The sequence below is a fragment of the Malaclemys terrapin genome, chromosome 6 (assembly GCF_027887155.1).
Source record: "Malaclemys terrapin pileata isolate rMalTer1 chromosome 6, rMalTer1.hap1, whole genome shotgun sequence".
Classification (NCBI taxonomy): domain Eukaryota; kingdom Metazoa; phylum Chordata; order Testudines; family Emydidae; genus Malaclemys; species Malaclemys terrapin.
The window spans coordinates 84,476,256-84,489,572 of NC_071510.1; the positions used below are offsets into that span (position 1 = coordinate 84,476,256).

The 13,317-nt window shown below is 43.4% G+C and overlaps 1 protein-coding gene across 2 annotated transcripts in view; it reads left to right on the plus strand.

Moving 5' to 3' along the window:
* Nucleotides 1–270: 270 nt before the first annotated feature.
* BDP1 (B double prime 1, subunit of RNA polymerase III transcription initiation factor IIIB) overlaps nucleotides 271–13,317 on the plus strand; it is a 90,636-nt gene continuing 77,589 nt past the window's right edge. For both annotated transcript variants that reach the window (XM_054032392.1, XM_054032393.1), the window contains exons 1-6: nucleotides 271–659; nucleotides 2,799–3,354; nucleotides 4,556–4,665; nucleotides 6,239–6,298; nucleotides 6,890–7,030; nucleotides 8,752–8,885. In XM_054032392.1, the coding sequence (XP_053888367.1) occupies nucleotides 436–659; nucleotides 2,799–3,354; nucleotides 4,556–4,665; nucleotides 6,239–6,298; nucleotides 6,890–7,030; nucleotides 8,752–8,885 (1,225 nt within the window). In that variant the 5' untranslated portion in view covers nucleotides 271–435. The remainder of the gene's footprint in view (nucleotides 660–2,798; nucleotides 3,355–4,555; nucleotides 4,666–6,238; nucleotides 6,299–6,889; nucleotides 7,031–8,751; nucleotides 8,886–13,317) is intronic.

Here is a 13,317-nt window from a genome sequence, read left to right on the forward strand (position 1 = left end):
CAATCACAGACCCCCAGGCACTTGGTGGGGGGGGGGGGGGGGGGGAGAGGCTGTAACAAACAGCCCACACCCTGTGAGCCGTGAACTCGCGATACACAGCACTCTACGTCCCCTCCGGCTCTCCGTCACTTTGGCCGCAATCTCCGCTAGTTACCCCGCCTTCTGATGCGTCACGTGTGAACGTGTTTCCCCGCTGCGACCGGTCGCAGGCTGATGACGTTTGGCCGCACCAGACCCTGGGCACGGCGGGGAGGGGGACCCGAACCCGAACCCGGTGTGCGGCAAGTGACATGAGGCGGCGGCGCCGGAGGCGGGACACTCGGCTCTAGCGCTTCCCTGGCCGCGCGGGAGTGACCCCCCCGCCGCTCCCAGGGGCCGGACCGAGCTCTTTCCTCCCCCGCCTGAGCGAGGGGAACGGGGGAGCAGCCCGGCAACATGTTCCGCCGAGCCAGGCTCAGCGTGAAGCCCAATGTGAGGCCCGTGGGTAGGGGCGGCGGCCCGAGCGCCCCGGCGGCCCCGGAGCCGCAGCGCGGCCAGGATTCTGCCTCCCTGCCGGCAAGGCAAGAGCCGCAGCCCAACGCGACAGCCTCTCCCGGAGCTGCTGCCGGTCCCCGCCCGGACCCCCCGCCCCAGCCAGAGGGGGGACAGCAGGGGAACAGGTGAGTCCCGCAGCTCGCGATCTGTACTGGGCTCTGCGCGGCTCTAGCCCCACTAAGCCGCCGCTGGGCAAGTCTCGCTGTCAGGAGCAGCCCCAGCTCCGTGCAACCTGGGGGAGCAGGACCAGCAACCGCCGGGAGGGCGCTGCTTGGAGGTCTCAGTCCTGTACAGGTTCTCAGGTGCCTGGAAAGCTTTGGGAGCTGTCTGGTTACCATCATGGCCAGCAGCCTACCTGCCCTTGCGCTCTGCACTGTCCCTCACACCGCAGCTGCACGCACCGTGCTTGGAAGCTGTCAGGTGTCCAACGCCTTCTCCGTGCCTGTCTCCCTTTTTTTCAGGAGGTATTTTTCCAGTCTGAGGATTGTTCCCTCGTTGGCTTGGGTTTGCCGTGTTTGAAGTTGCGAAGTACATATTACTGCAGGATGAGAGGGCACTATTTGCTAGATCTAAGATAACCAAGAATGCAACGAGTGCCAGCCCTTGGTTTAGAAATAAATGGCTATATAGGTATTTTTTGTACATAATTATTCTTATTTTGTTATAGTCCCCAATCCTGCAATAAGCCTCACGTGGAGGAGCCTCCATTGAAATAAATTGATCCCTGCCTAGGGGCAGGGGTTCTTCTAGGTGGAAAACAATTCTGGATCGGGCCATACGTTTAATATTTATGGTTGAAGTTAGTACTTGGAAGTTTAGTATTGATTTCCCTAGGACTGAATAATTTTTTTATCAGTGCAGACCTTTTTCTATTATTATTAATCTACTATTTTATTGCAGTAGCACCTAGGAAGTTGTCATATCTGGTTTTCTGTAACACCTTAGGTCACTAGAGGAAATAATAAGAAAAACCATTATAATAATGATTCACTTTGGGACCAGATATTACCTTGATTTGCACAGTTCTCATTGAAATCAATGGTGGAGGTCTTCAGAACACAACTCAAGGAAAGTATACCACTCCTAGTTGTGTAACACTGACATTTGAGGGGTGCCATTAAAAAAACAGCAGCAGCAAACAGGTTTTTTTGTTGTTGTTTTTGGTACCAAAGTTTGGGTGGATATCTATTAATTAGAATGGGCAACACTTTCTTGGATTTACACCTAGAATTAAAGAAACAGTCCAGATTAAAATCATTAAATGTCACTTAGTACTGTGTCCATTTTAAAATGTCTACTTGACTTTACCACAGAGCTTGAAAAATATACCTGACATTTTGTGGGGTTTTATTTTATTCAGACTTGACATTCCTGATACTTTGAAAGTTAAAACTACAACCAGGGACTGACTTTCCAGGCCTTTTTTATATATCATGCAGAACCAAAAAAAAAAAGCACAATCCTCATTTTTAAAAAAATCTTTGCAGTTCCCCTCTGCTGTATCTTGACCAAGCAATGATCAGCAGTTGAGGCACTGGAGTGGCCTGCAGAGTTAGGAAGACAACAGTGCATTGGTTTGCACTAGGTTCATGTTGGGAATATTGTCTTTGCAACCTTAATTGTTAAAACCTTAGTTTCATTTTAAACCAAGATTGACATCCTATAGAAACTAATAGTACTGTACTCACCTAGGAAAGGGCTGCTGACTTTTTGTACACTTAGCATAGATCGTGAAACTTTTGTCAGTTTCACTCTGGGTTTTAAGGAGTTACACATACTTGAGGAATTTTTGAGTTGCAAATACTTAAGAGGAATTTAAATTAAGCCTTTTTCCTGACATCTTCCTGACACATTGTTGTTGCATCTGAGTTTATTAAATATTTTTATAGAATTTTAATTTTATGCATAAACTATTTTATTATCTGGTGATATATGAGTGTGCGTTGAGATTGAAGGTAAAGAGCATTTCATTAAAAAAACAAAAAACAGTCTGAATACTTAAATGTTAGTAACTATTGCTAAAAACTTGTTAACATTTTGATTTTTGGATATAAGAATCAATATTTTACGTAATTTACAAGGCACCATTCAATATGTCTTGGTTTGGTTAAGTATGGGTTCTTGAATAAGGTTCTCGGAGTAATACACTTTTTTTAGTACTATATTTAGGCTTTAGATGTGCTCCCCTCAATGCAATTTTAAAAGTAGCAAAACTGTCATTGTAAGGGATTTCAGGGTAAGATATTTGTTTTAATTTTCCACAGAGATGAAAGGACTGGTTGTGCAAATGATGATGGAGAAGCTAGGAAACCTGCAGATACACCTTTACAGAGAAGAAAACGAATATCCACTATGCCTAATCTGGCAAAACCCAGAGTTACACTTCCATCTGCACAACGTTCAGTATCAAAGTCTTCTCAAAAACTAGTACCTCAGTCTGTTACTAATGGTAACTCTTCACTTCAGAAGGAATCCTATCCATCAGAGAAGATTAATACAGAAAGCTCCCCAAAGTCTCCGATACTGCCTGAAAAGAAAACACCTGTCCCACAAGTGCCACAGTTTTCCCCACTTAAAAAATCAGTGAGCAAAGAGCCAAATGTGGGTGTAACTGCTCTCAAAAATGATGAAATCCTCCAGAAGAACACACTCTGCCCTCTCAAGGAGAGACCCACCCAAGGAAGACCCACACAAGAGGAAATGCCACATAAAAAATCCCCGCTAACAAAAGATAAACAAAAATGCTCAGACCGTGAAAGAATCCTCAAAGCTCAGAAGTTAAGAGAGATGCTCAAAGAAGAGCTTAAGAAAGAGAGGATGGTAAGGTCCTGCTTTGGGAATTTTGGGCAGAGAGGACACAAAAAGGGGAATCAACATTTGCCTGATCCCTGTGGGTCAATTCCAGTATGTAATCTACGGTAACTGATGTCAGCAGCATTGTGCTGGCAGCCTATGATGGGGTTTAGTAGCTCTTGTCCTATCACAGGAGTGAGTGTTCTTTTGTATAAAAAGGATTTACTTATTTATTTTTGGTCGTGGTGTGATTCTACTAGTGGACCTTTATGTGACATAATAATACTCCTGCTAACATGCCAGCCAGAATGCTTATTATTTTAACTATGTATTTTTATCATTGGTAAATACAGTGGGGGAGCTGAGAGTTGGGACAATTGTGTTCTGTACTCAGCTTTGTTATTGACTCAGTTCTGTTACCTTGGACAGCTCACTTCACTATATTATTCTGTTAACCAATATCCACCATTTTATAGTTGAGCAATCTTATAGGGATGTTAAAACACTTAACTATTAAACCTCATGAGATTCTAATGAAAATTGAATTCAGCAGCACAATGTAAGAGATTTGTATATATCAATAGAGAAGGTACATATGAGAAGGAAAAGAGGCAACAGCTTTCCTTTCGGTGGATAAGTCAACTTGAAAATTAGTCAATTTAAAAAAAAAAAAAGTGGTTTCATGTACTATAACAGGTCCTTAATCTCCCTGCCAACAACAATAATACTACTTTTAAAAAAGCCACACAAAATGGCAGGGAGTTCAGGAGCATTCATAGTGTCTGAAACTATTTTTATCTATTTTTAATTGACGGTGTTCATTTTTAGAAGTTGAATTCATCATTTATATGAAAACCCAACAGTTGCAATCCTGTGCAAGTTCACTATTTGTTTTATTTTGAATTAGGCAAAGATAAAATATCTAAAGTGTCTCACGCTCCTTGGTTTGACACACCTCAGTCCTTTTAGCTCTGATACTAGACCATGCATCCAGTGTGTCTTGGCTTCTGGGTCTACACATTCATACTCACACAGAGCATTGAGGTCTCTTGAAAACCCAGATCAATTAAGGTTGATGATGTCTTTGAGAAAAATGTACATTGTAAAAATCAAAAAGCTACTATAATGTTAGAGAAAAATTAGGCCAGGCACATATAAAAATAAATATTTATTTTTATGTAGTGTGTGAGTAAAGAAAAAGCTAAATAAACGTATCTTTGGTATGTAGAAAAGATGGAAAAATAGACCAACAGTAATTGAAGGGAAAACTCCACCAGATCATTCCAAAATGACTATGAGAGACTTGATATACTACCTGCCAGAAAACAATCCTATGAAGTAAGTACAGTTCTTTTAACAGTAAATTGTTTTTGTCTGTGTATACTAATTTTAATCCTTGTGAAATGTATTATATTGACAGCCCTGGATATGGAAGTCCTGTTTATCCATAGAACAGGTAAAGCATGGACAGTGGCAGTGTAAGCTTCTGAATGCTGTATCACTATTACTTGGTATTTGTATTGCAATTGGGATTAGAGTCTCATGTTAAGTTCTGTACAAACATATGGAGACACAGTCCATACCCTGAAGTATTTCAATGTATATAGACAAGTAATAAGTGAAGTATGATATAATCAAATCTGTGTGTATACATGAACATACACTTGAATTTTTCCCAATTGTAGATTAAATATTAGCTGCTCTTCAATGTAGCCATCGTAAGTTGGCTGACTTTTTTAATAGGCATCATGGCGGAGGTGTGTCTTGAGAGGGTAGTGACCGTATGCTATCAACTTATCATAAGTAAGGTTAAGATTTTGTCATGGTTATTTTTAGTAAAAGTCACATACAAGTCGTGAGCAATAAACAAAAATTTATGGGAGCCCTGATCTGTCCATATCCTTTACTAAAAATAATGGGGGGGAAAGAGGGCTGGGCGAGGAGGGGAAGGAATGACACCTGGATTCCCATTGTGGGGACTAACAGCTCTAGCCCCACCATCGTGGGGGCACAGCTCCCAGCTCCAAACCCTGCTGAAGCCGTGGGGTGGGTACATGCAACAATGCCTCTGGAATCTGTTGAAGCCGAAGGGGTTGGGCACACTGCCCTGGCTCCGGCCATGGGGGACGGAGTAGGGTGCACGCCTCCGGCCGCGCTGCTGACAGCTAAGCCGAAGTCGTGGCAGTCCAGTGAAGTCACAGAATCCATGACCTCCATGACTAAATTGTATCCTTAATCATGTGTAGTGTGGAACAAGGCACAAAAATAATGTGTCAAACCTCTGGCAATATAATCCCTACCTGGAAGGACTAGCTTTAGGAGTAGTAGGGTAGGTAGTTCATTTTCTGTGTCCATTGGAAGTTTGGCATTTCTGCTTGCCTTGCTAACATTGTTGCCAATTGTGTTGGTAGCAGTGGCACTGTTAGCTGTCCACTGGTAACTGGGCTGAGATCAAAGAACTCATGGTATCTCTTCATGGAGCAGCAGTGTGTGCTACATGGATATGGTTTCTAATGCTCACTAACAAGTTCCACAGTAATAGGTCTATATAGATCTTGCTAGCACGAACTAAAAATACCCTATTGCATTTTAGCATAGTACTACGATATTATGTAATGGATTCGGACAGATGATGTAAAGTCAGGTGATGTGAAGTGACAACAGGTTCTCTATCCCATTACTAATTCTCCTGAACTATTCATTTCTAGAACCTTAAGTTGCTCAAGTCACTTAGCAGTATATACAGATTGTGAAATTAGATGATGCACTAGCATGATATAAAGAGAGTGCCCTAGCAAAGATGGTTTGCCTTCAGATTTAGAACAGATTTTGGGGGTGTTGGTTTTTTTTTTCTGTTAGTGTAAATCTATGTATCAGTGAATATTGTCATATCTCTAATATTCATTAATAGGTCTTCGCTGGCAGAAGAAAAGAAAACTGAGAAGACTTCTACACTGGTCCAAATGAAAGAGTAAGTCTTTGTGTCTCTGATACTTAACGTCAAAATGCCTTTTGTTGGAAAAGAAGTACATTTTATGTATATGTAATGCAGAAGGGTTTGTCTGGTTCCTAACTTACTGTTGTGATAAATTTATTCCTTTGTTTTAAATGAATTATTTTAGATAGCGGGAAGATGGAGGAGAAATGGTAGTCATTAGATAAATTGTCCAGGAGCAGAATGTAGAAATCAATCTGTTCACTCAGATTTCTTGAGACAGGTTAGCTGTGATGAGTATCTTGTTATTCATGGTAATAGGTTGATCATGTTACATTTGTGTTTTTTTAATCTTTATTATGACAGGGAGTACTTGTAATTCAAGGAAAGTTATTGTTGCAGCCAGTTAACATCATGTTTGGTGTTAATTTTACATGCATCCAGCCAATTGACATTTTCATATATCAAAATATAACTGATAAAACATTAATCTGAAGATCTATAAAATTGTGGGGTTTTTAGCTAGGTGACTGAATAATGTAGGGGGTAATCTAGCAGATACGTAGCAACCAGAAGAAAATGTTACTTGTGTGTATGTGCTGAAGTGTTAATCTTTCACAATTGTAGACCAGAAGAGATACGTGCTCCTGATCATGAAGATGAGGAGGCTGAGACTGAGCCAGAGGAAGGGGAGGAGAATGATGGTCCTCTTCTAGTTCCTCGAGTGAAAGTAGCAGAAGATGGTACAATTATTCTGGATGAAGAAAGGTAACTGATATTCTGCAACTGACTCCTGTACTATGTGTGTCTGATGAATTACTATCTGGTTTCCAGAGTGGTTAACAATGTAACTCCTGCTAATCGAGTTAACTATCTGGCTTCATAATTTTACATAATACCTTAGAATTTAGTTCAGAGGTGGGCAAACTGTGGCCCACAGGACTGTCCTGCCCAGCCCTTGAGCTCCTGGCTGGGGAGGCTAGCCTCTGGCACCTCCCCTGCTGTTCCTCCTCCCCTGTAGCCCCCGTGCCACCAGCACTCTGGGTGACAGGGCTGCAAGCTTCTGCCGGCAGCGCGGCAGCATGGCTGGCTCCGACTGGGCGGCGCGGCTGCCAGTCCTGATACTCTGAGCAGCATGGTAAGGGGGCAGAGAGAGGGGGTTTGGATAAGGGGCATGGGGTCCCGGGGGGCGGTCAGGGGACAGGGAGTAGGGAGTGGTTGGATGGGGCGAAGGTTCTGGGGACGGGGAACGGGACGGTTGGATAGGCGTGAAAGTCCCGGGCGGCCTGTCAGGGTGTGGGGGCATGGATAGAGGTCAGGGCAGTCAGGGGACACGGAGTAGGGGGGATTGGGGTGAGGTCCGGAGAGGGGCAGTTAGGGGCAGGAGTTCCCAGGAGGGGGTGGTCAGGGGACAAGGAGCAGAGAGGGTTGGATGGGTCGGGGATTCTGAGGGGGGCAGTTGGGGTGGATAGGGGGTGGGGGCCAGGCTGTTTGGGGAGGCACAGCCTTCCCTACCCGGCCCTCCATACAGTTTTGGAACCCCAGTGTCGCCCTCAGGCCAAAAAGTTGGCCCACCCCTGATTTAATTCCGTGTTGGATAGCAAATTAGGGCTATACACAATGCATCATTACAGGGTCAGGATTTGAGTTATTACGGGAGCTTAGGGATGTCCTGGAAGTGGAATTTGGAACAGTAAAAAAGAAATGAAGAATTTCCCATACGTGACCTTGCAAAAGTGTTTTCTTGTAAAGTTTAAGACTAATTGGACAAACAAAAATTGAGACATTGGACTCTTCATTACATTTTACTTAATGTATATGTGTTCCATATTTCTAAAATGTTAGAGTGAATGTAATTACAGTAGAACCTCGGAGTTATGAACCCCTTGGGAATGGAGGTTGTTCGTAACTCTGAAATGTTCATAACTCTGAACAAAACGTTGTGGTTGTTTTTTCAAAAGTTTACAACTGAACGTTGATTAATACAGCTTTGAAACTTTACTGCAGAAGAACAATGCTGCTTTTAACCATTTTAATTTAAATTAAACAAGCACAAACAGTTTCCTTACCTTGTCAAGTCTTTTTTAAACTTTCCCTTTATTTTTTTAATAGTTTACATTTAATGCAGTACTGTACTGTATTTGCTTTTTTTTGTTTGTTGGTCTCTGCTGCCTGATTATGTACTTCTGGTTCTAAATGAGGGGTCTGGTTGACTGGTCAGTTTGTTTGACTGCTGTTCGTAACTCTGAGGTTCTACTGTATGTAATTTAACTAGGTTAATATCAATTCCCAATATTCTCTAATTCATATATAAGAGAGATATTGGCATGGTAGTGAAACATAGTTAAATTGATGGGAACTTGCAGTATGGCAGGAAGAGTCTTAATTCTCAGGTTCTCAACAGACATAAAATGTGGTTCTCCAGGTTTTTATTGCCCCAATGACATTTCTGATGTCTGACCATTCCTGGGTTGCTTTCTTCTTTTCAGTTTAACTGTAGAAGTTTTAAGAACAAAGGGGTCATGTGTCGTAGAAGAAAATGATCCGATCTTTGAGCGTGGCTCCACAACTACCTATTCCAGCTTTAGGAAAAGTTTTTATACCAAGCCGTGGTCAAATAAAGGTAGGTAGATTTTAGTGTCAAGTTTTGAATCTGTAGAAGACTAAGCCCTGATCCTGCAGACACTTGCATACATATATTACTTTACACATGTGAGTAGTCCCATTGACCTCAATGGATCTATTCATGTGTAAAGTTAATCACTTATTTAATAGCTGTAGGAGAGGGACCTTAATGAGCAGAATTCTAGTTTGTGCTGAACATAGGCATACTCAAGAAACCCACACCCAGTGAGATAATGGGCTGGAAGCTGGTTGCCACTCCAGAAGTGGAAATGCCACTCCAATGTGCCTCTGACAGGAGAGTCTTTATGGGACTAGGGACCAGGTTGTATAAACTGCATATTAAATCACGTGTGCTTCCTAATCCGGCAGCAGTTATACACACAGCCCTTCCAGCATGGTTTAGAATAGATGGTGTGAGGAATCTGTGCATCGGGCTGCTTTTTGCAGTGTATATGTGCACTTATGTTTTGTGGGTGCAGAACACTATGCTTATGTCTACCAGAATTTGGCCATTATTATTTGCCGGCATTACAATGTGGTAGAGATCACTGTGTGTGAGAACACTTCTCAAATCTTTAGGTGGAAGATTGTGGAGTTTCATTCCTGATTCTCTCATGAATTCTTTGGAATACTGCTACTCTGTGTAAATAAAGAGCAGTTAAAAAATACAATGTTTTGTTATATTTTGTGGTTGCATTCATAAAGAATAAGATGAGAATTAAAATTCATTAATTAATGTTGATCTAGTGTTCTTGGCAGAATTAGTGAGATTAGTGTTTGCTTATTTTAAAAATCTAGATTGTTTTTTGTTGACAATTGATATAATAGTAGTAATAAAGGTATTTAAGAAAGTAACACACAGCATAACTTAAACCCAAAATGTAACAATTCTTAGTATTCTTTTAATCTGAGAACTCTAAAAATAACATATTTCCTAAGGATTAATTCTCCATTGATACTGAGACATAAACAAAAATAAGCTTGTTAATTGAAAATGAAGGAAACTTCTAAATGTTTGTGAAATGCAAGAGAACAAAATTGTTAGGGGAAAAGCTGTATTTTTAATTAAACATAGTATTATCAATACTCCCGTGTGTGTACAAAATACAACTATAAAATCTCAATAGTGATTGTAAGTAATTACATATAAAATAAGCTAAACCTCAGGAGAAAAATATTTTCAACAAATGTGCTAATGAGTGGTTATTCAAAGGCCTGGTCTACACTATGACTTTGATTCGGATTTGGCAGCGTTAATTCAAATTAACCCTGCACCCGTCCACACAACGGAGCCATTTATTTCGAAATCAAGGGCTCTTAAAGTCGATTTCTGTACTCCACCCCGACGAGCAGAGTAGCGCTAAAATCGATTTTGTCAATTCAAATTAGGGTTAGTGTGGCCGCAATTTGATGGTATTGGCTTCTGGGAGCTGTCCCAGAGTGCACCATTGTGACCGCTCTGGACAGCAATCTTAATTCGCATGCACTGGCCAGGTAGACAGGAAAAGCCCCAGGAAAATTTGAATTTCATTTCCTGTTTGTCCAGCGTGGAGAGCACAGGTGACCACAGATAGCTCAGCTCATCAGCACAGGTAACCTTGCAGGCCGATAATCGAAAAAGAGCACCAGCATGGACCGTACGGGAGGTACTGGATCTGATCGCTATATGGGGAGAGGATTCAGTGCTAGCAGAACTTAGTTCGAAAAGACGGAATGCCAAAACTTTTGAAAAAATCTCCAAGGGCATGATGGAGAGAGGCCACAATAGGGACTCAGATCAGTGCCGTGTGAAAGTCAAGGAACTCAGACAAGCCTATCAAAAAACAAAGGAGGCAAACGGTCGCTCCGGGTCAGAGCCGCGGACATACCGCTTCTACGCCAAGCTGCATGCAATTCTAGGGGGGGCCGCCACCACTACCCCACCTGTGACCGTGGATTCCGGGTCAGGGATAGTCTCATCAGCTACACCTGAGGATTCTGCAGATGGGGAAGAGGAGGAGGAGGACGAGCTTGCAGAGAGCACCCAGCATTCCGTTCTCCCCAACAGCCAGGATCTTTTTCTCAGCCTGACTGAAGTACCCTCCCAAGCCAGTATCCAAGACCATGACCCCATGGAAGGGACCTCAGGTGAGTTTACCTTTTAAAATATAAAACTTGTTTTAAAAGCAAGCGTTTTTTAATGATTACTTTGCCCTGAGGTCTTGGGATGCATTCGCGGCCAGTACAGCTACTGGAAAAGTCTGTTAACGTGTCTGGGGATGGAGCGGAAATTCTCCAGGGACATCTCCATGAAGCTCTCCTGGAGGTACTCCAAAAGCCTTGCCACAAGGTTTCTGGGCAGTGCAGCCTTATTCCGTCCTCCATGGTAGGACACTTGACCACGCCATGCTTGCAGCAAGTAATCTGGTATCATTGCCTGACAAAGCCTGGCAGCGTATGGTCCCGGTGTTTGCTGGCATTCAAGCAACATCCGTTCTTTATCTTGCTGTGTAATCCTCAGGAGAGTGATATCGCTCATGGTAACCTGGTTGAAATTCGGGGGCTTAATTAAGGGGACAGAGGTGGCCATTCCTACTGGGCTGTTTGCCTGTTGCTGAAAAGAAATCCTTCCCTGCAGTTAGCCAAGCGCAGGGGGGGGAATTGGCCCTGAGCTTTTCGCGTTTGGCTAACAGGGATCTTCCCTGTTACCAGCCACGCGGTGGGGGGAGGGATAAAGCGATCATCCCAGAGAATCGGGATAAAATCACGGACCCAGGGTCTGAATCACTTGTCCCAAAGCTGCAGGTTTACCTGAAAACCGCTCACAGTAGTGTGCTTGTCTTTAGCACTCAGATGCCCAACTCCCAACGGGGTCTAAACCCAGATAAATCCGTTTTACCCTGCATAAAGCTTATGCAGGGCAAACTCATAAATTGTTCGCCCTCTATAACACTGATAGAGAGATGCACAGCTGTTTGCTCCCCCAGGTATCAAGGCTGTATCCCCACTTTGAACTTTAGGGTACAAATGTGGGGGCCTGCATGAAAACTTCTAAGCTTAACTACCAGCTTAGCTCTGGCCCGCTGCCACCATCCCAAAGCTAATTCCCTTCCCTGGATAGCCTTGAGAGACCTTCACCAATTCCCTGGTGAATACAGATCCAAACCCCTTGGATCTTAAAACAAGGAAAAATCAATCAGGTTCTTAAAAAGAAGGCTTTTAATTAAAGAAAAGGGTAAAAATCATCTCTGTAAAATCAGTATGGAAATGGGGGGGGGGTGTTAGTTTGTTTTCTGCTGCTGAAGGTTAACAGGAAAACCGCAGCAGTCAACGGGCTTTGCTTCGTATGTGGGAAAGGAGGGCGCAGAAGCCGAAAGACAATGGCTTACCATGGCTGCATGCAAGCTGAATTCTGTTGCCCGGACCTGCGTCTGTGATCTCTAGCACCAAAGCCACAGGCACTCAATATTAAGATGGAAAATGCGACCTTGTACTGAAATCACATGTGCTATGTAATGTGAATATTGTTTTTCACTATGAAAGAGCATAAGCATTGTTCTGTAAAATGTATCATTTTAAAAAATTCTCTCCTTTTTTTTCAACCCTCCCTTCAGCAGCTGCAAATTTTTCAAGCCTCCCTCCTCCGTCCCGAAGGCTATCTCAGATAAGGCGGCGTAGAAAGAGGACGCGAGACGACATGTTCACGGAAATAATGGAATGCACCCGCAATCAAAGAGCTCATTTGAATGAGTGGAAGGACACTGTATCTAAATTTAGGAAAGATGACAGTGAACGTGAGGTGATGAGGGACGCTCGAGATAAGAGGTGGCAGGCTGCAACGCTGGGGCTGCTGCGTGAGCAAACGGACATGCTCCGGCGTCTGGTGGAGCTTCAGGAACGGCAGCAGGATGACAGAGTGCCGCTGCAGCAGCTGTATAACCTCCCTCCCCCCTCACCATGTTCCATATCCTCCTCACCCAGACGTGTTAGAACGTGGGGGGGGGGGGGGGGGGGGAGAGGCTCCGTGCACCCTCCAACTCCACCCCAGTGGACAGCCCAACCAAAAGGCTGTCATTATATTGGATTTGTTCAATGGCCTTTTACTTCCCTCCTATCCTCCTCCCAAACCTCACCCAGATTACCTTGTTGGTTCTCTCCCTATGTTCATAATCACTTAATAAAGAATACATGATTTTTAAACGATAGTGACTTTATTTCCTTTGAAAGAAAGCTGGGGGAATGGGGAGGGTGGGTTCCTTACAGAGAATGAATGAGTCAATAAAGGGGGCGGGTTTTCATGAAGGAGAAACAAACAGAAATTTCACACTGTAGCCTGGCCAGTCATGAAACTGGTTTTCAAAGCTTCTCTGATGCACAGCGCTTCCTGGTGTGCTCTTCTAATCGCCCTGGTGTCTGGCTGCGCGTAATCAGCAGCCAGGCGATTTGCCTCA